Source organism: Cebidichthys violaceus, unplaced genomic scaffold, assembly GCF_023349555.1.
Source record: "Cebidichthys violaceus isolate CVI_PGR_0920_01 unplaced genomic scaffold, fCebVio1.0.p SCAF_9, whole genome shotgun sequence".
NCBI lineage: Eukaryota > Metazoa > Chordata > Actinopteri > Perciformes > Stichaeidae > Cebidichthys > Cebidichthys violaceus.
The window spans coordinates 17,992,320-18,014,322 of record NW_027176975.1 but is presented as its reverse complement, the minus strand read 5'-3'; the positions used below and the strand labels follow the sequence as shown (position 1 = coordinate 18,014,322).

The window sequence follows — 22,003 nt, the reverse complement described above, 5'->3', positions numbered from 1 at the left end:
CTTCGGAATATAATAGAGATATGTGCAATCCGTACTGATCCCTCCTCATGGGTCAGCACACATGTGAACCGCTGATTAATTGCACAGTTTAACTTTAACCATCAGAGTGTGAAATAAAGTTTTACTGACGTCGTTATCCGCCAATATTCAGTAAAATATGCAATCAGGACATCATTTATGTTTTTCTAGTCGCCGATAACTGATAATGTTACAACCAATCCGTGTTGAAAATGACAGGAAGAGAGCTAGTAACGTGACTAATGGACAACGAATTAAGTAAAAGGATAACGTTCAGAAGTTTACACTTCAGAGCTGTTGAGATTATGTTTTGGGAAGGTGGCAAATAAGTCTGGAGCCTTGGAGACCAGCTGTCCCAACAAAATGATCTGTATCTGCCAATGTGGATCATCAGTGATCGACAAGTAGTATCGGCGGCAAAAAAAAAACATGAGCAGGAATCTCTAAAAGTTATACCTGCTCCCTTTTTTCTTTCGTGCTGATCCGTGACTACCATCCGAAAAAACGTGAGTTTTATGATCCGTTGCACCAAGACACACAATGTAAATGGCAAAAGTAAATGGCAATGATTTATCGTAAAAAAAGCCACATGTGGCACCTTTAACATCTGTGTTTCAGAAACGATGCATGCATACCACTTGAATGTCTTCATTTCTAATGCAGCTCTCTGAAAAAAAGAGCAGGGTAAACTCAGGTGTGCCGTGTGTTTTGATAACAGCATGTCAGCTGCAGGGCTCAGGTGTGTAGTTCAGCCAAGTGTCTCTGCTGGGCTCGGGGAGGGGGGGGGGGGGGGAACAGAGCCAGAACAGCATGAACTTAGGTCTTTCATTATTGACAAAAGAGTGCAGCGTATCAGAGTCATGTGAGGTAATGCAAGGTGGGGGGGGGGGGGGGGGCATCTTCACCTCGTAATGGGCGACCCTCTGGGATTCGGAGATGAGCTGAGCGCTGCACACTTTGCAGTAGCTGTCTGTGAAAAGCCCTTGGTCCACCTCTGTTGACTTCATCTGGAAAAAGAGACAAACACGGACATGGTTACCGGCCCGGACAACGTGAACACGCAAAGAAAAGCCTGCATTTTAGTTTTTTTCATGACCAAATGACAACGTGTGACACCTGATGTTTGGGTATTGAGTTGAATCTCTGGCCTGCGAAATGAGGTCAAACCTGCAGGTCTGACCAACGCAGGACCTCATACAAAAAAACAAATATATGCTAAAAAAAAGAAAATGGGTATCAAAGTTGTGTCCTTCAAGATTTACCATCTGCAAAAAAAGAAAGAAAAAGGCCAGCTATCACGCAGCCTTGCTTTGTAAGTCTGCAGGGAGCCGAGGCAAACCGACCGAGATGTAATAGAGCAAGTAAACAATAATCTCATGTTGTACCTTCATCGTTGTCCATCAATATTTCATCACCTCATGCATTTCAGTTAGTGACAGACACTAAGCAGCAATGAGTCAGAAAAAAACATTTCATATCAAACATTGCACTAAAACTTACAAGCCAAAATTATACTTTAGGATGATGAATAAATAACAATGACAGAACAAAGTTGTTGTTTTTTCCTGGAAGTTCATTAACGTGTAATGAACTTCGGAGAATGTTGGGGATTCAGAGAGCGGCGGCTGCTGAGACACAGCCGAGCCAGCTCTGCTTTCTATTACTAATTCAGCCCCCGCTTCCATCAGGGGGCTCACATTTCATATTTGGATGCAGTCCGACTCGACGCATCCTCACTTACGCAGGCTCATTAGGAGCAGCACAGATGAGAAACTGCAGTCGTGTAGGTTTTAAAGAATATTCTTCGCTGAGAGCAGAGACACATTGGCCAGGAGGAAAGAGCTTTTATAAGCTGATGCTGAATGTTGTTGTGCTCTGTTCTATTTCTCATTAAAAATAAAACTTTGAAATGTTCTTTCAAACAAAATGGGACCAACGCATCTTCACAAGCGCACACAGCTGGTAGTCGAGGCGGTGCACACGAGACACACTGCGACGCACTTTCATAAATAAATAAATGATGCGTTACGTGGGTTGGTGCCACTTCCAACATGTTGTTTTCTGCTAGGAGCTACAGGTGCAATAAAAATGACACAAACAAAAATATAAATAATATAGCATAGTCTTTGAGTCAAAGACAAATGTGTGAAGTTTTTCACTTATATCACGTTAGCAGCTTTAAGTGATAAAGCTGCTAAAGTGATAAAAGTGAATGTGAGACTATTATCATGGCCAAAATGATTGTGACTCACGATGCCATCGAAATATGCTTCAAACTTTAAAAATGTCTCTAACTTCTCTAATTGTGAAGAAATAAATACTTTTTATCGCACAGATGGGTATCAGTATGCATCCATTTTTTTTAGTTAACGTCCTATTTGAAAAAAAATAAGGTAATTATAAATCATGATGTCCTGCAAAAACAAAGGAGAAATGAATTAATTGAAAACAATGTTGTAGGACTCTTTCATGATAATTGCTGTATTATTTTAAATTAGGCTCTATTTTCCACTTCATTATGTCAAATGGTACAGACAATTTAATCAACTGCATCTGTATACATAATTTACCGTTCACTGAAGAAACACAGGAATTATATTTTTACAAAAATAAAGTCCAACCGGCATTGCGGCATACAGTCAAACTGTACTACTATTTAGAACCTGAACACTGTGGCACTTTTCTGTCACCAAACAGTACTGCTTCTCCTGTGGCCTAGAGAGTGAGACGTGCCAAACCTCAGTCCTTTTCAAGACAGACTGAAGTGCAAAAAAATGTCAGCAGGCTCAAACTCTTCCTGGCTCTGCTCGTTGAGGTGTGAGAATGTGCCCACTGGCACAAAACACTCTTTCGGAAAGGAAGGCTATTTGCAGGTATGCACAGAAGCCTGCGTGCAGCCCTGGAAAGGTGAGGCGTTTCTCCTGCGTGGCGTTTCACCACAGCAACGTGTCCTCACCGGCTTCAATGAATGGAGGAGACGCGTATATCTTCACCTCCGCTCCGACACACAAAAACAAAACACACACCAACAACAACAGAAGTAACCACATGAGTCTCTTCTTTTGTTCATGATGTGCTCATTTATTTGAGTAAAAACTGCAGATGATAAAAATAACTCCTCCCCCTCCCCCTGGGGATGGATAATCTACATCTCGTCATTTCATCTCCCCTCTTCTTCTGTGCATTATCTGAAAGGAGTCGATTGTAGTGACAGACCCACAGAGAATTATCATCGACACTTCAGATCCCTCAGCTCTAGGAGGTGTTTAAGCGTCCTTCAGCTAATTGTAGGGAAGCCATGGTGATATAATAATATAATATAATAAATGACATCACCAGTGTTACCAATCACACAGGACATTTTATTGTTAGGGTTAGCGTATCCGTGGATTCGGTTAACATGACAACATCAGCAGCAGCGCGAGGAGGTGCTATAGCAGCAGCAGCCTGGGAGAGAAAACAGCTCTTATCTTAGATTTATTTTCCCTCAGGAAGCGTTCATTCCCAGTTGTGTTCATTGTTCAACTTTGCATTTTTACCTCAGTTTGAGACTGAATTGTTAAGCTCCTGCAGTGTGAAATGAGCAGATAAAGAAAATAAATAGAAAATGTTGTGTGTTTATGTCCCTTATATGTCTCAACAATGCAGCATTGTGGTGGAAAATAAGTATTTAGTTGCATCCGTTGTCGAAGATATGATCTCTGTCCCTAACTTTATTCTTGGTGTAAAGCCAGTAATCGTGTAATTGGTTGCTGCAGAGTGCACAGCTCCAGAAGGATTACAACTGGTTATTAATCAATCTTGTAGTTTTGGCCACCATTTCTATCGCCCCTGATAACATTGTATTTACCAAACTAAAGTGTGATAGGGCAGGAACAGTCAGACCGGACAAGCCAACAATTTAGCCAGATAATCTTAACAAGCGGTCCCCACCGTGGAGTGTTTGAACTGTTCGTTGTTCTTAAACTTAATTAAGTCAGTTAGTCCGAGACCTCCTGACACATTGTGTGCCGCCACTGTAGTCTTGCTGTGACGGGCCCAGGCTACCTCTTTTTTTGTCAACAAAAATATGGAGAGATTTTAAGAGGGTTTATATTTTGTTAACTCCATTTTGTTCTCTTTTTTGTCAACAATTGCATGTTGATTTAGTCGCAGTTAGTGTTTAATGACGTTGGTCTCGTCATCACCTCATCTTAGTTGTGGGAAAAAAAGGTTGTTGAAGATCAAAGTCAGTCTTAGTTTTTGGTAGTGAAATTAACACCGGTTGATCGGCTGACACCGGGCGACCAGGTGAGAGCGTGTGAGTTAACGTCGTCAGTGAAAATCACTCAACTTTAGATTGCCAGGCCGACCTAGAGCCGTCTGCGGTGCACGGCCACAGAGGAAATGAGCTGGGCGGGGCCTAGACTCTCAGAGCAGTCGTCCTTGACCCGCCGAATGCACTGACTCAACCCTTTGAGAAAATATTTTTGGTTCATTACAAAACGGTGGCAGTTAATTATGTTAATGTGGTTGAAATCATCACTGAAACTCAAGCCAATCGATTTTTTTTCAGACATCACCTTGTCCTTGTCCTTTGAGTGTGTCTATCACTCCGCAGCACCGGAGGGGAAGCAAGGGAAGTCCTGCTGCTCTCCAAAGAGCAACCGCCGCTCACTGGCTCAACATGCCCCTCTCCTTGGCGATCAATTCATTAAGATAATGTATTTTACTGTCAGACACACCAATGTAATTGCAAGAGGTTGACTCTCTTCTAAACCAGATGCAGGGAAAATGATTAATTTCCACCCAGTGTAATTAAATAAAGAGAGGCATCAACATTGTAAACCGACAGGATGTTCTCTGCGTAATTCAATCGTCAATATCTGATCAGTGCAGCTGTTGTTGACATTGTTACAGCCAGGCTCCTTCAGCACAGCCCCGTGAGCTCATTGCTAAAGTCCTATTGCCACTTTGGTGAAGGAGAAACACGGGACAGAGAAGTCATAGAGGGAGCAGTGCAGAGTGCCTCACGGTGACGATCAAATTAGCGGGAAGCCAGCTTGTTTCTCACACATAGTCAACACCGTTTACCAGTCTTTGACTCTGACGGGCCGACAGCAAATCAGCTGTGGCCGGCTGGACGCCCGGGGCTGGGGGGCGAATTAAGAAAGCTGATGATATTATTTAAATATTTTTCTTTTCCTCTTTTTTGCTCCCTGTTAAAGGTTTTTTCCTCATCCGATGCGGACAAAGGATGTTAAAGCCCCCTGAGGCAAATTGATTTGTGATATCGGGCTGTACAAATAAAATGGAATTAGAAAAAAAAAGATGAGAAAACGGAAGGGGAGGAGTGCAGGGGTGAAAGGGAGGTCACAGCAGCTGTAAAAGGTCAGCTGTGATTCATTCAGTTAGGGTGTTAGGTTGGGAACGCCGGACAAATGCCCACATAGACGAACTGGACTCTACTGGCCTTTCCAGTTGGTCACCTTTCAACTGAGGACGACTCACATACGGAATTCTGATCACCAGCTCCACAAGGTGCAGCTCCTGTCTTGACACGAAAGACTGACTTTGTCCAAACCGCAAGTTTAAAGGAGAACAAATTAGGATTCAGTTTTAACCTCATCCATGACACCAACCGATTCTGACCAAAAGTACTATAAACCTATAGACTCTCCAGTCCATAATGCACGTTGAGCCGTTGTGCAGCACGCACACGGGATGTGTCGCTTTTGGCGACTCCTCTTCATCTTGACTGTGCGAAATCTGCCATTCAGAATCACATGACGCAGCTCAAAGATCAATGTATTGTGTTAAAGCCCAGATCAGCATGGTCACGTTCCGTGTCTATTTTGTGTCCTTTTTTGTGTGTGGGTGAACAGTTCCTATTCAAAAGTGTATATGTGGATATTGAAGAATTTAGAGCCACACAAGCAGCTCTGTGAGGTTGCACTTATGCACAGCAGTGCTACGAGTTGTATACTAATGTCTGCTCACCAGTGAGGCTGATGGGAATGGCATTACTTTTGCAAATCGAAATGTTGACCAGATGATGCCACTAGTCAGCGGAACACCAAATTTATTACTGTGGAGAGCACAAATATCTGTACCAAATCCAATACTTACCCATCCAACATTTTCTCTGAATCAAAAATGTCAGCATGTTGGTAACACTGAAGTGAAAAGTCAGGGGATCACCAAGTCATGAAGACTTATCATCTGACCATGAATGCCAGATTCATGTTACAGATGTGGAGAGATTTCATAGCAGAAGTGAAAACTGTCTGGAAATCCCCAAAGCCATTAGGATTCATCCACTGGGGAATATGAATTATAGAAATCTCTCAGTGCTAATCCCTGTTGAAATATGCCAGTCAAAACCAAACAAGTAATCCTGCTGGTGGCACTAATACAAATCCAGAGGATCAAACAAGACATTGGCATTCATCATCTGGGAACCATGACTGTACAAAATGTCAAGGCAATCCAACCAATAGTTGTCAAATCCTGGACCAAAGTAGTGGACAGAACAACTGACATTGCCGTATACCGTCGGTACCATCGCTGAAAACACAAAGTTGTTTTTGCCGTTTTTTTTGCCTGGCTCTGCCTAATTCCACTTAACCTTTTGTACACCAAGCAATGATCTCCTAGACCCAAAGCAATATGGACACCAAATGCGTCTCTCCTTAGTTAATCTAATCTAAAGTGCTACTGTTTTCACTTGGGGTGATTCGGCACCTCCCACGCAGGGACCTCAGATTCCTCTAGTGACGAGCTGTTGCGGCAGATCGGCCCCAGACTGTTCTCTCCATCATTAAACTGTCAGAGAGCTGTAGCACAGAGCACAGTGCGTATAAAACAGGAAACAGAGGCATTTTAAAGGGCATTACCGGCACCAGCCCTGAACAGCTTTTTCCAATCTGTTTCCAACTAGAGGTGTAAGAAAATATCAATACACTTGAGTATTGAGATATTATACTTTGTGATACAGTACCGATTCTGTATTGATTTTTTGTTCATAGTTTACAAGATTCGTGGCAGACAACAGTTGTTCAGATTGCACAAAAAGTAGTGCTATGATGTTGGATGTTACAGGGATTATGATGAACACAAATGCAGATGCTACTGTTGTGACTGCATTAAAAATAGTCAACTTTGTTTAAATCATATTTTTTGTGTGTTCTTTGCACAAAGGAATCTAAACTTAAAATAAAAAAAATCGTGATATATTGCTTAAAGTATCGCAGTATAACGCAATATATTTAAATCATAACCGCAAAACAAAAAAACTGAAAAAAAAGAAAAAGTGACCAGAAGAAGTGATTTGCCACAACAGAGAAACAACTCTTTTGGGAAAATAGATCAAATGACGCTTTAAAATCAAGATACCATTCCACTGAGTCATCCTAAAGCACTCCTACAACACCACTTTAACTTGGTCATTACTGAATTTAGGAGATAGAGGTCCTTATATAATTCATGACAAAGAGACTTTAATTTAAGCAGTATTAAAGAGGCCTATAAATTATGCAGCAGCTTAGATAGAGCCTTTGCTTTTGACTTGCGAGTCCTGGGAGCCAATGTCTGTCCCTCAGGTATTTGTAAACGCAACCAGGTTTACATACTATAAAACAACAATTTTAATTCATAATGACGTGTTATTAGGAAGCTAAAGACACTGCAAAATGGTTACGTTATTCACCTAAATGATTTGAAATAAGCTGCCACATGGCATGAGATAAAAAAAGATACGACATTACAGTGAAAAGTCACAGATGACAGCAATGTTACATGCTGGGATAGGAAAACACTCCCTATCCAAGCTTGAAAAAAAATGTGGACTTTCAATAGCAGGGCTCAACAAGTTGCGAGTTAGTTCTGTATTCGGGCAAGTGAAATGTCTTATGCAGTTGTCCGATCGGGCAAGTGAATATAAATGTGATCTTTATGAGGTACGATGTTCAGGAAAAACATGCATAGGGAGATCGGCATTAATGCTTTCTAGTCGCCAATCTCTGATAATGCTACATTGTGAACCATTTAATTTCGTTACATATTGGTGCGTTCAATGTTCCAATAGCATTGGGTGAAGGTAAATTACAACGTTATCATGTGTTCAAATGTAATCTAGTTTTTGGCGAGAAACTTCAATAAAACCATTTTTTTGAAGGACGTGTTTTCACAGAAATATAAAATATATATTAGAGACAAATTATGACCCGTTTAACTTCCTAACACTAGCTTTAAGCAGCTTATAATACATAATTAAAACTACTAATGCCCCCCAAAAATGTTTAATCCAAGCAAATATGTATTTATAAATACAATCATTTATTTCCTAATCATTTGAATTGTGTGTTTGTGTGCAAATAACTGCTATATACATATATATATATATATATATATATATATATATATATATATATATATATATATATATAAAACAAAGTGAAAGGATACAAATTTTTATTTTCTACTTATTTTTGACTGATTTTCAAAATCCCTGTTTATTTTTAAGATGCAGAAAATGAACTTGATAGCTTAATTTGTAAAAAATAAAACTGATTAGAAAGAACAACAATCTGTACATTGTACGAATGTGTTTCTAATATATTTCTGCTGTGCTTTTTGTGTGCTATTCACTGTGCAATGAACCACAACTATTGTATTGTATATATTGTGCATTTTACATACTTAATATTTTTATTTTACTGTGTAACTTCGTTTGCTGCTGCTACAAACAAATTTCCCCCTGGGGATAAATAAAGTATACATCTATCTATCTATCTATCTATCTAAATATTACTTATCAGTTATCGGGTCACTCACTTTTGATAATGTTTATTGGCAAAAAATATTTAAAAAAAATCTTTATTTACATTGCGATCATTCAAATGTTAAACTTGTAATCTACAACAATCTACAAAAGTTAGAATTTTAGAAAAAAATGTAATTGTAAAGTTAACGCATTAATTAATTAACGTTTTATCGCGCATTAACACAGCTTTTTTTACACACCGTTGATGCCAGCAAATCACCCAAACAAACAGTGGAGGGAGGCTTCAGCAGACTACGTTGGATGCAGCATGTGGGAGAAGTATAGATAAACAAAAGCAAGACAAGCTAACAAATGCCACAGCAAAATGGATAGATACAAACTGCAGGCCAACTAGTATTGTGGAAGATATCGGTCTGAGGAACGTTCTCAAGGTGCGTTCTCGTCACGTTTGGTGTGAACGCATCTTTAGGATCACAAAAGCGACGGCGTTACAACGTGCACTAACTGTTCATTATGGTAATTATGGTTACCCAGACATCGCTGGGTAACCATAATTACCTCGGAGTTACAGTGCATTATATTGATGAACAGTGGGAGCTGCATTCACATGCTCTGACTGTCATGTAAACAGAAGACAGACATTTTGATGAAACGTGCGTGGAACATTTTATTCATGTTGCACAGCAGTGGAACATTTCAAATAAAGTCAGCACACTGAGCACAGAGAGTGAAGAAATATAACTGCTACTGTGTAAAGGGAATACTGCTGTTAAAAAGAACCTTATTTGTTTAAAGTGTTTGCAAACCAAATGTTATTGCACTTTTGTTCATATAGCAGTACTTTTAAAATACTTTTGAATTCATTATTTTACACTAGTAAAATTACAAGAAAGATTATTTACTTAAGAAAAGGAACTGTATCTCCTGACTGTGCTATACTAGTAATATTTCTGCATTTTTACAATTTAATAGCATGCATTGTCATGGACTAGCACTACTAGCAACTAGCACTCAAAATATCAACAAATGCATAGATGGATACAATGCTGAGCCACATGTACAATAGGATTAAATTCAATATTAACTGCATTCTGTCATTTAGGACTTTGGCTATTCAGTCCTTGCTCAGATAACTATTTTTAAAATGTCTTTAAAAAAAATAATAGCCCATTGAGAAATAATGAACCAGACTGCTTCTCGAAATCCAGAATAAAGTAACCTTCAACAATATAGTATAGACGTTTAATGGAGAATGATGATAACACACGCATGATAGTGGTTACTCATAAATCAGAGTTGGTCTTTCATTCCATATGCAGTACTACAAGTAGTGAAACTGGCTATTAATCATAGCTACTCCACTGATCATTAGTATCAGCTTGATAGAGAAGTGCTGTGAAGCTGTGGCTTTGAGCTACTGTCACAAAGAACTTTTGAAGCGCTCAACGCATTAAAAGTCATAATGAGGTCCTGTTAAAGAAAAGGCTCATAATGTGCATATTTCTCTTGAGGCCAGTGTGACGTATTAATGGCTGTTGGGACTGTGCCTCGAATTATGCGAGTCACATCTAATCGAATTACAGAGCATGTGTGCACAGGACGTCCCTCTTTCCTCCAAATATGGCAAATATGGGCAAGACAGCGAGTGATGCCCGCTCTTCCTCGACCTCCACTTCTCCAGCAGGGCCCACACACCACCGTAGCGGCACATTCATCCCTACCATAGGTGACGGGAAGGCATCGCGGTTAAAAATGCGGTGCCCCCTGGGTCTCCTCCCAAATTGTCCCTGTGAGTAAATGGCTTCAGATGGAGCAGTTTAGCCCATTAGCTCTGATGGTTGGGTTAGCATTGTTAGCTGTTGGTACAGTCAGCAGTGTTGGCTCAGAAAATGCCACTAACCGCCACCCTTTTTGGCTCTGCCACGTCCTCGATGACATGTGACATCAGAGGTGAAAACCATGTGCAGACTCCACAGACCCTAGGGTGTTTCCCACAAGAACTGGCCCGCATCTTGCAGAGGGTAGTTTTTGCTCAGCTAACACCAATTACCTATTCATGTCTCATTGGCAGGAAGTTCGACAACATTCCACGCTACGCTCTGTCCGAATCGGGCATACGTGAGCGAGTGGCCGTTGTCGGCATGTTGGGTGTTCAGCCGCTAACGGAGCTGCCCACCTCTTTCTTTCAGCGGCACAGTCCAGACCTGTCTCTCTCCATCCCTGCTGAGAGAGCCCTTGAGGTGGAAATGGCTGCACTCTTCAGGCCATATCAGCGGTCCCTCACTCTGAGGCACGGACAGGGTTTGTCCCCCTATAGTTCCATGTGCCCTAGAAATTGGTGGGTGTTCATTCTGGACCTACGAAGTACCTTCATTTTGTGTTGGAGGACAAATTTTTCAGTACTGCCGCCTCTCATTTGGTGAGATGATTACTCTCTGGCCTAAGGGGACATGCCTCTAGGGAATTGTGTCATGTATGGCGCATTCAGGTATGTCTAATTTGCCGCCTCTTGGTCTTCCACTTACACTTTTTTTCACATCTCAGGGATATGACTGTGGATTCTAACAACTGTTTTACCAGCACAGTCACACACGTTTGGAGAAGGGATGGGAATCAATATTTTATTGATTCAGATTCCATTATCAATTCCTCTTAGCGGTCCGATTCTTTATCGATTCCCTTTTTGATTACTGCCTAATTGTGGGTAGAAAAAAGTACATACAGAAAAAAATAGCAACAGTCCAAAAGTCAGTGTAAACCGTCAATAATTCCAAATGTTGTACTTTTACTTTGTTATTGTCATCTATAGTGGTTATTTGCACAAAAACACACATGGTGTTAGTAGTTTTAATTATGTATTACAAGCTGCTCAGAACTAGTGTTGTTCAACTAAAGTTCGACATTCTATGTTGCTGTGAATACATCTCCTAAAAACTTTGTTTATTCAAGTTTTTCTCTAAAAACTATTATTATTATTTTAGAACACATCGTGATAACATAATTGACCTTCTCCCAATACTCATTTTTAATGAATAGAGCAGGAATACATCATAATGTATCTCAATGCATAACTGCTGGCTCCGTTATTTAGCCAAGCAGGACAGTGCTAACAGCTGACATTACTCCTGTTTCAACACAGATTTTGTATTCAGTGTGGCATTGTCAGGAAGAAATAGAGTGCGTGTCCCCAGGTTTATGAGCACCACACTTTTGAATGTTCTTTTTCCTCTTCACCATGACCTCACCCACAAACAAATGTTTAATAAACAGAATACTAGTCTTACCACTCATCATATGTCACCAGCTAACCTTCTATCTTTGAACAAAATGAAAGTGTATATTTTTACTGTATGATTCAACAAGACACTCTCGAACAGATGTTGAGAATGTCTACATTTAAAAAGCTGGCCATAAGTATAGTTTTAGTGATGCTAACGGTACCGGTACGGTAAATGTGGTAATATATCATTTTGATAATATGGCCTGTTATATTAAATATCCAGTCTGGGCCAGTGTGGTCGTACAGCAGTTCCTCTCCGACCACAACTCCATTAAAGTGGTCTCTAAATCACCCTAATGAGCTGTTAAACCTGCTGCTGTTCAGAGCTGCTAAGGAATTGATTTGTTATGGATTTTTCTGCAGTTTTACTATTCCATGATCGTCAGAATATTGTTTGAGAAGATAGAAGTTAAAAGAAAGCTTTTTGGAGCAGCTCCTTAGATGCAGATGTATCTGTATCTAAAAACTAATACATCATCAATTTTTGCAGGGGTGCTTCAGTATAGCAAATGAAAGCATTCAAACAAAATATGCACTCTTTATAGGCAGTGATGATTAAGTTGTCAGAGGTCATGGGCTTCCACAATTTATTCATATTCTCAAAAAGTCCTTTCTACACCAGCTACAAAATTCTCATTTTGCCTGACTTGGCAAGTGAAACAGATGAGTTTTAAACGCCCAGCGCAGCAGAAAGAATCAAGCACTGATATGGTACAATGGCAAGAATTGTACTTTTTAGATGAATGGTTGTTATCTTTGCTGACCTGTTGCTGACAGTGAATGATGATAAGGAATAAAGTGGGCATCATGAATTTTGGAGGGCCTCCAATGCAGCTCTCTGAGGCCAGATATTACTGTTAAACCCAGTGTAGGCGAGAATCCTCATGCTGAAACAGATGCCATCTAAAAGTCTCAAACTGCCTGTAGTGCTGAGACAAACACTCTTCAATCCTGGGTGGAATACAGTGAGATATACAAGTGAGATTGTGCATACAACTGCAACTACAGAGCAAGCAACACGCAGTTTTTGTAACTATTCATCCCATGTGCAATTAAACTTCATTAGCCACACTAGACTGTATATAAGTAATGGACACCCATTTTGCCGTTTTGCAGCCTCAAGTTTGTCATTTTGGCCATCACTATCTGGATTTTTGGAGGGTGGAACTAAGCACAACTGAACAATGAATAAGACAATCTTTACTGAGGTAATCAATCACGCGAGGACTTTTGTTTTCAGTCGCCCCCTGCTGGCCATTTTGAAAGAATTAATGTTTTGGGTACTTCCGCATTGGCTTTACACAGACAAAAGGTAAGCAATAGGGATGTTACAGTTACAAGTTTCATGATAAACCACGGTCAAATTCATTACAGTTAGTATAACCATCTCAGATTTTAAGTATCATTAAAACCATTTTGATTACCGCCAGTGTATTGCAAACTTGCCGCAACGCTAGCGAGTGTGTGGTCCAGAGAGAGAGGAGCTGTGTGTACAAAAGAAAGTATGAAGTCAGCCAGTTCCTGTGTCTTGCTTGCCACCTTCTGATTTAAGTACAGATGTACAGATTGCAAATGTATTCCAATTTTCTATTGGGAGCGCGTGGCCATTTGAATCGCGTGCCATTACAGAGCGGGCCAATTGCTTGGACCCTGAAAGTGCTGCTTGCAGAGAAACGCTCATCGCTCATTGACTCCAGGGAATTGAAGACGAGTTTGGTTGTAATGTTTGTATATCCAACCTCTAGCAGGAAAGGTGAATGCAGTCAATGTGTTGTGGCCTGTGAAGGCTTGCTGAGGACCACATGTTAGTCTCAGGCGACAGAAGCCCTGAAGCCCCGCGGCTGCACAAATCACTATCTTTTGTTTATTTTGAGTTTATTAATATTGAAAATGCCGCATATCCAAATTGCACCAACTTCGACGCTGCACATTCTTGGGTCGCAAGCAAATATAGCCCGAAGTGTGAAGTAAATTGGATGGACGGTTCTTGAGATATGTGGACACACACACACACACACACACACACACACACACACACACACACACACACACTCACTGATTCCTTGCTTTCCAGTTAGGAGACAGGAAAAGCTGCCGGTGAGAGCAGCTCTCTGACCTCCCTGGGTTCACTGTGTCCTGCAAGGTCAATTGAATCTGTTACCTCTATCATCAGCACCATTTTGTCCAGCTGGTGCTCCAGGGCCAGTGGAAGACTCCAACATTGCTCCTGTGGGCCAGCCAGAAGCTTCACACTAACATAGCAAAGACTGTACTTCCTATCCCAGAGGCCTGTGCACTGATCTGACTTCCATTCTGTCCCCCTATCATTCTACTGATTTGTCTTTGGGGAGACAAACGCAAGCCAAATTTGAATGCCATGCCTCGAGGTCAAAACAATGAGCAGTTACTTTGTGTTTGCTGCTAAGTGGCCTATTCCCATGCAGTGTGACCCAAGCGCCGCCCACAGATTTGCTGAGTGAAAACATTAACACGGGCACTGGGCAGACTGCCTGCTCTTCAGTAGTATAATCAGCTTGGTGTTCAGCCAGAGTAGACATTTAGGGCAAATGTTGAGTTGGTGGGACAATAAAATTGTGACACTGGTCGGCCTAATGAGATTAATTCTTTCAAATGCCGGCACGACATCGAGCTGAATGATTCAAACTTGAATGATCCACTGTGGTGATATTACAACCTGAATATTACAGCACACACCTGTTGCAAGAGATTGTACATCCAGTAGCTCTTATATCATACCTACCACAGTGAGCTGTTATACTCTTTCTGTGGCTCACTAAGTCTCATTCACAAAGAACTTGACCAAAAGGTGAAGTGTGTAGATCCATATATTGAGTCCGTCTAAAATTTAAAAGACTCTCTTGGTGCAGCAGAATACAAAATAATATATTTTCACTTGTAGCGTAAGCTACAACCACTAAACTGTCCAGTTAATTCTTTGTAGCGTTACTTTAACGGGAGGCTCATTACTTAAAGGTCATCAGGTTGTCTATGACTTGTATTGCCCTCGTTTGGTGATCAGTAAATGCCTCCATTCTCACACAAGTAGGATGAGAGGCAGTTTACATGTCATGGGTAGCAGTACGTAGCCTCAACGGTAGAATAATCTGGTTGATGGATGGTTTGTTGAATCTTGTAAACTCAAAGGGAAAACCTACAATGCCAGTTGATGGCATGGACGTCATAGATTTACCAGAAGGGTTTGATGAAAGACACTATTGAGTCGCTTTATGGAAAGTACGACAAGTATGCTCACAGTGTCTACTAGAGACCATCTTGCAACAGAATCACACCAGCAGTGGCTAGCAGCATAAAGTGTGGTGGATGGGGGGGGGTTAGGGTTAGGGTTGGGGGGGGGGGGGGGGGGGGGGCATTTACAAAGAAAATATATTTAACATGGTTCACTCCCATCTGAGTGATACCTAATCCACTTGATCTGTGATACCAGCCCCGTTTATCAGAATAGTACATAATTTCTAGGAGATAACAGTATGATTCCTGTGGCAGAATCCACATATCTGGACCCCCTCCCCCCTCCCCCCACATTCAGACTCACATACTTAACAGGCACATTTGCAGGAAGTCCTTGAGTGCCTACGGCTGTCCAAATCCATACCTCATTAAGTCTGCAAGGGACTTCTGTGGTTAGCAAGCAGACCATGGATGCCCAATATAAGTGTGACAATGTAAATTAAACAACAATAGTTGCAGAACAAATGACCTGCAGGCTATATTTCATATTTGCCATATTTATATCTGCAGACATGTGATCGTTTGATTATAATCTGCAAAGTGTGACCAGCAGCAGTTGGGTTCTATCTAATTTCTATCAACAGATTCACATGTAGAATCTGTAGGCAACGAGACCAGATTTTAGCATGGAAGGGGTTCTGGTTGTCGTCCGAGTGGTAGTGATGAATCCCGTTAGAGCAGGCTTTTTGTTGAATGCAGGTAAACAGTCCGTGTGGAGAACAAACCAGGGCGGAACACGGCCGAAATGCAATCTCGGAACCCTCCGGCTATTGTCTGACGATGATTTATCTTTTTATTGGTTTAAAATTAGCTTTTAAACTGGCTACTTCATCTCTAAACTCGCATCTCAAGTTGCAAATCGGTCATCAATGAGTGGCTCTCGGAAAAGGTTTTACCTAATACCCATTGTATACACCGGAACCACAGAAATATAGCCCCTCGCCCCCAAAGGATTATCCGTTGTCAGACCAATAACTGATGGGTTCCAAGATTGGTTTCAATACAGCTAAGAAAAGGAAATCAGAACTTTCTTTCATTTCCATGGAAACAAGTAAAGTTTTAATCCCCCTCTCATATACTGCATTTTATATCCTCCTGGTGCCCTCAGACTTTGCATGATCACGGTGAGCAATTTAAGCACGTTAGAGTACATTTTATCCAAGTTTGCGAGTCCATATGGTGGATTTGGATGCAGCTGAACCCTCCAGCATCTGCTGCATCCAGGTCCAACATTATTTTTTCTAATCCCTCTCGCTCAAGTCCTCCAACTCTGTGGAAGTGCAGTACTAAATTGCTGGACTCCTTCAAAACTACCTGGTCATTTGCCTTATTGATTTAAGAGCGTTTCATTTTTTTTCTGGATGCTTCATCGGATGTCTCTTTTTAGATACTACAAGTGAAGGCAGTTTGCATGCTGGTTTTGAAAAAGATACACGTTGTTCTGCAGATCCAAGGTCTGGACCCTTTTAAGCGTACTTGCTATTCTGCCATTATGAAAAACTGGAAGAAAAGATTCATCACCTTTGATAAAGCACACATTTTCCCTCTGTGATGCGGCTGACTTTACTTAGTTGTTTGCTTCAAAACAACGTCTACACTCTGTGAAAATAAACGTGTTCAGCTGAGATTATTGGAGCTCTTTGTTTCTTTGTGTGCTATTTATAAAAATCCTCAGAGCCATCTCGGTTGGCCTTCTGTGAAAGAAATAATGGCAACAGAACTGTGAACAACTGCTGTGAGAAGGCAATGGAAAGCAACAAAGGAGAAGGGCAATTTTAACTTCACAAAAGCAAACAATTATTGATGACACTGAAGCACTGAGCTTCAAAGTCTTTTATTTATAGGCATCACAAATTACAGACTGCAGACGGGGGAATAATGGTAGTGTTGGGGTTTTTTCCACTCTTGAAGTTTATCGAAAATAGAAAGGATGACTGGAGGGCCTGAACAGACGCAGGATATTAAAGAAAGGGTCGATGAAGGAGCTTTACTATCTGAGGCTGTTGGTAACGCGTTTCTGTTTAGCGCACGACTTTCATGCGGTGTCTTAGAAGAGAGCCGAGGGGACAGAGGCAGGTTCGTGTCACGGCAGAAAATTTTAACGAAAAGCTTCCGTGGTGCCTAGATGGAGCCATCTTGCGGTTGAGAGGAGGAGATGGTGACGAGATCGTGCAGCTTCTCAGGGGAAAGAAAGTCAACTTTAAATGAGGCGGATTGAGATGGAGCTTAGAGCGCCTGCTTGGTGGAATGCTTGATATTTTTTTGCTCATCAGGCTGCAGACTCAAACTGATCATCCATATCTTCATCCTCCTGTTTTAAAAAGGAAACATATACTGTTTGAACAAAGTGACACCTACTGTACCCTTATGGCGCTTAACAAAACATACTTTTCAGTTGATGTATTGCTTCATTCCTGATCTCCTCATACAACACATGCTCACTCCAAAGCGTCAAATACTGTTCCGCTCCAAAGCTTCCAACTAGACACTCGACATACCCCTATATCAGTTTTGGACGTGTCGGGGACGGCATGTCAATCAACGTATCCTCTTACTGCGGTTTGTATGATATCCTGCAAAAAGTTCCTCCATGTTTTTTGTGCGTTTTCCTACGAAAGCTTGTCAATTTCTGCTCGTTACATGCATACGGTCTTTTCTAAATAAATGTCCATCGCCACAGGAAACTTGCTTTAGGCATCAAAACTACTTGGTTAGGTTTATGCAACAAAACTACGTAGTTAGGTTTAAGCATAGAGAGTGAATTACTTAGTTGGGTTTAGGAAAAGATCGTCGTTTGGGTTAAAATAACCACCGCAGGTGCCGTCAATGAAGTACGCCAGTTATGTGATCAAGAACATCAGCGTTGACTTCTCATTTCACACGGGGAACGAACTGCGGTCTTCTGGCTGGAAGATGCTTTCTTGGCCCTTTCCACGTCGTTTGAGATTACGTGGATAACATGCAAAATAATTTCGAGGGATATCTACAAGTTACGGCGCATTGTTTTTCAGAGGAATTGCTGCAAATGCTTGATGTGTACAGCCTGGCTTGTTACACGAATAGCGTCTTTTCAAAATAAAGTTTTTTCCTCACAGGAAGTTTAGACAACAAAAGCACTTAGTAAGGGGAGGGGTGATGTGTATGGATCGTGGATCGACAACGATCCGTTACACCACTAGTCAGCACTGTTGCCATTGTTAGTCCTATTAGCACCGTTCTCATCTCCGTGTTCAGAGCTTTGTGTAGGCGGGCTATCCCGGCTGTATGAATTGCAGCTGCTGCAGCTGTGGGCCAATCACACAGGACATTAAATTGAAGAATGCTTGCGGTGATTGGCTGCGAGCAACCCATACAGCTTTTTTTTCTTTCTAAATCTTAGCAAAAAAGTTTGGAATGCAGGTATTAATAGACTTAGAGAAGTTTGAATATTACATGTTACTGGGCTATTTTGGTTGATAGGCTACCTTAAACATCTTTTATGGTAGTAAATTCAATATTTTGGGGTTTGGGACTGTTCCTTTAACAAATAACACAAATGTGAAGCTTATATTTTCTCAACTTTGACATTCTAGAGTTCAAACAAGTATCTGATTAATCAAGAAAATAATCAACAGGTTTATCTATAGTGAAAATGATTGTGAGTTGCAACCCAAATTCTAAAAACTGAAGTGTACATCCCACCGGGTGAAAAAACAAACAAATATTGAAGCTGTGCCTGGGGAAAAAAGCAACCATTTTAAAGCTGCATCTAATTTTAAAAAATGCCACCTGAGAGACATCAAAGCAAAATTTGTAACAGCTGTGTTCTTTATTTTTTGTTTTGTTTGCTTTTTTGCGCAAGAGGGAAATGGTCACTGAAGTCCTGAATGGCAAATTAATGATGGAAAAATAAAGAACCAGATTTAGATTTGGGGTTGTTTATGAATTAGAGCTAACAATGATTGGTTTATTAATCTCTTAGACAATCAATAAATAATTAATCAGCAACTATTTTGATAATCAATTCAATGTTTCAGTTATTTCTTTTAGGAAACATAAAAAAAATCTATGCGCTTGTTCCAGCTTCTAAAAAGTGAAGCTTTGATGATTTTTTTTCCCATACATGATTAATGACTGTTGGTCTGTCAATAACGGGCTCTGGGAGATTACAGCTTTCCCTCTTCTTGAACATTTTATCGATGAAGTAATTAATCAATCTAGCAAGGCAATAAAGGACAAAATGATTCAATAATGAAGTTAATCCCTAACATGTTCCCAGGAGAACAGCAACTTATCCATCAGGAGTCCTCTCTCTGGTGCGCTATACAGATAGACTATCAATGGCACTCGAATGATGACCCATACGGTGGTGAACTATGACCTCCAGTCTACATCAACCACCGATAAAAGGAAGAAAAAAAAAAGCAATGTAGGAAAGTTGACAGGTTGACCGACGATGTCAGTTCATGTGATGAGGAGCTCTAATCACAAACTGGTAACTGTTCCACAGAGGATGAGGAAGGTGAGTTTAGCTCCCTCCGCTGCCACTGTGCTTCTGATCCACTTTAAATGTCACCTTGAGAGAATCCACAAGCCTGGGATGACGTGCGTGTGTGTGTGTGTGTGTGTGTGTGTGTGTGTGTGTGGGGGGGGGGGGGCACTTTGCTTCATATTCGTCACTGTTTGTCCACGGTAGAACTGAAAAAGACGGACTGCAGAATTGACCTAATTTGGGAACTCTGACACAGATTACTGCAGCTGTACAGAGAGATGCCTTTGCTTCAGGTGTGCAGAGGTTTTAATGGCACTGGATGGTATTCTGCATTTCTTTCTTATTTCTTTCCTGTGAGACCTCTCACAGGATTAGTAAAGACATATTTATTACATATTTGTAATATTTACAAATACATATTACCCCCCCCCCCCCCCCCCCCAACACACACACACACACACACACACACACAGAGACGGTCCCGCCGCTGTCCACCATGCACGAGCAGTTACTAAAAACGTGCGGTCAACCTCACCGGCTGCTCTGCTCACTTTTACCTCCCCCCCCAACATGTGCATCCCATCGCGCCAGCAGCCACCGCTCCGTCTCCCGGTGGCATGCAACAAGAATCTCGGCGAGGAGAGAAGAAAAAAGGAATCAGCATGCAACACGACAACCATGCCTTCCCCCCGCAGTAAAGCATCTCTATAAAGTCACACTCACTCCCTTGCACACACGCACGCCTCGCGGATAGTACAGAGGAGCAAAAACAAATAAATAATAATAGGAAGATGTTGACCGACAAGTGCAATGCGAATGAAGTGTACCTGTAACTCCACGCGGTAGCCCTGGTAGAAGTGTGTCGGGAACACCGCCAGCTGATGTTGCACTTGGAGGGAAACTGTGTAATCCATTAACTGGAGGATGCTGAAGAGCCGCGGACAGAGCGGGAGACGCGTCTACTGTTGGCGGCGGTACTACACCGTAGTACAAACAAGTCCAACGCTGCTCTCCGCCCCGCTGCGCTCCCATTGGCCGCGCGGCGCTTAATCCAGTGGAGGCAGAGAGCAGGAAGTGGGAGCTCACCTCAGCATCTGGTCTGCACCCAAATCACAGAGGGGAGCAGGGACCGATGAGGACGGGATGAGTTTTTCAAGAAAGATGCTTTTGTTATTAGCAGCCTACCGTTATTGTCCCCTGTATATTATTATCATCATTATTATTATTATTATTATTATTATTATTATTATTATAGGTAATAGTAGCCCCATATCACGAATCACAAATTAGAATAAAAACCCCTGTAGAAGTAGTAGTAGTGGACCAGTAGTAGTAGTAGTCAAAGTGGTAGAAGGCCAGTAACGTCAATCCAATCCAACAACAAACAATACTAAACTTACTAACGCGTATGTTAAACATTATTACCAAACATTGCCAATATATAGAATGTACAACAGGCAGCTGTTTTCAACAAAAAATGCTCTAAAATCTTACCGTACACTATAGCTGCACAGCACCAAACAACAGACGGACACATTCAGCAACCAGATGGTGGACATAGTGCAACATTTAGGAGCTACAGAAACAGATTATTGCTGTAGGAGTGTGTGGTGACCAACAGAGGACTAAAAGGAGAGTGACTGTTGGAGTTCCATTCACCATGGTCGTCGGAAGCGCAACTGCTGATGCTGCTCTGTGTCTGCAGGACGTGCAAAAAGGCCCGCTCGGCATAAAACTTTATAGCAGGATAATATGTCATGTGTTGTGTTTACAGCTTGATGTGCTGTCCCCTAGTGGCCAGAAATTGATTAATCCATAAACAAGTTAGTCTAATGGGCCAATAAAATACCAATCATGTGATATTTATTAAGCATATAGAATCATCAGCCATGTAATGAAGCAGGTTAGCTAACAACAAAGAGTGCAAACACTTTTCCATAGCTCAGGGAATCAAAGTGACATGAGCCGTCGCAATACAAAAATAGAGACCGAGCATGATCGTTCCTTAAGATGTTCATCGTTCTAACCATGACCACGAAACTTCCTTATCGTAACTAAGTGGTCATTTTACCCCAGACAATGCTTCTTCTACTAACACTGACGAGTTCATGCACAGTGTTTTGGAGGCGCCTGGTTTCCACGTCACACGTATCTAAACGGCATGTGGAACCGCGATCGGCTTCCAAACTGGGGGTGATGT

General features: G+C 41.3%; 1 protein-coding gene across 1 annotated transcript in view; it reads right to left on the bottom strand.

The window, feature by feature from the left end:
* The window catches only part of LOC137867561 (zinc finger matrin-type protein 4-like), a 134,506-nt gene extending 113,740 nt beyond the window's left edge, over positions 1-20,766 (bottom strand). The window contains exons 1-2 of the mRNA XM_068704217.1: positions 20,631-20,766; positions 924-1,025 (exon numbers count right to left, since the gene is read on the bottom strand). Coding sequence (XP_068560318.1) covers positions 924-1,025; positions 20,631-20,717 — 189 coding nt within the window. The 5' untranslated portion in view covers positions 20,718-20,766. The remainder of the gene's footprint in view (positions 1-923; positions 1,026-20,630) is intronic.
* Positions 20,767-22,003: the final 1,237 nt, after the last annotated feature.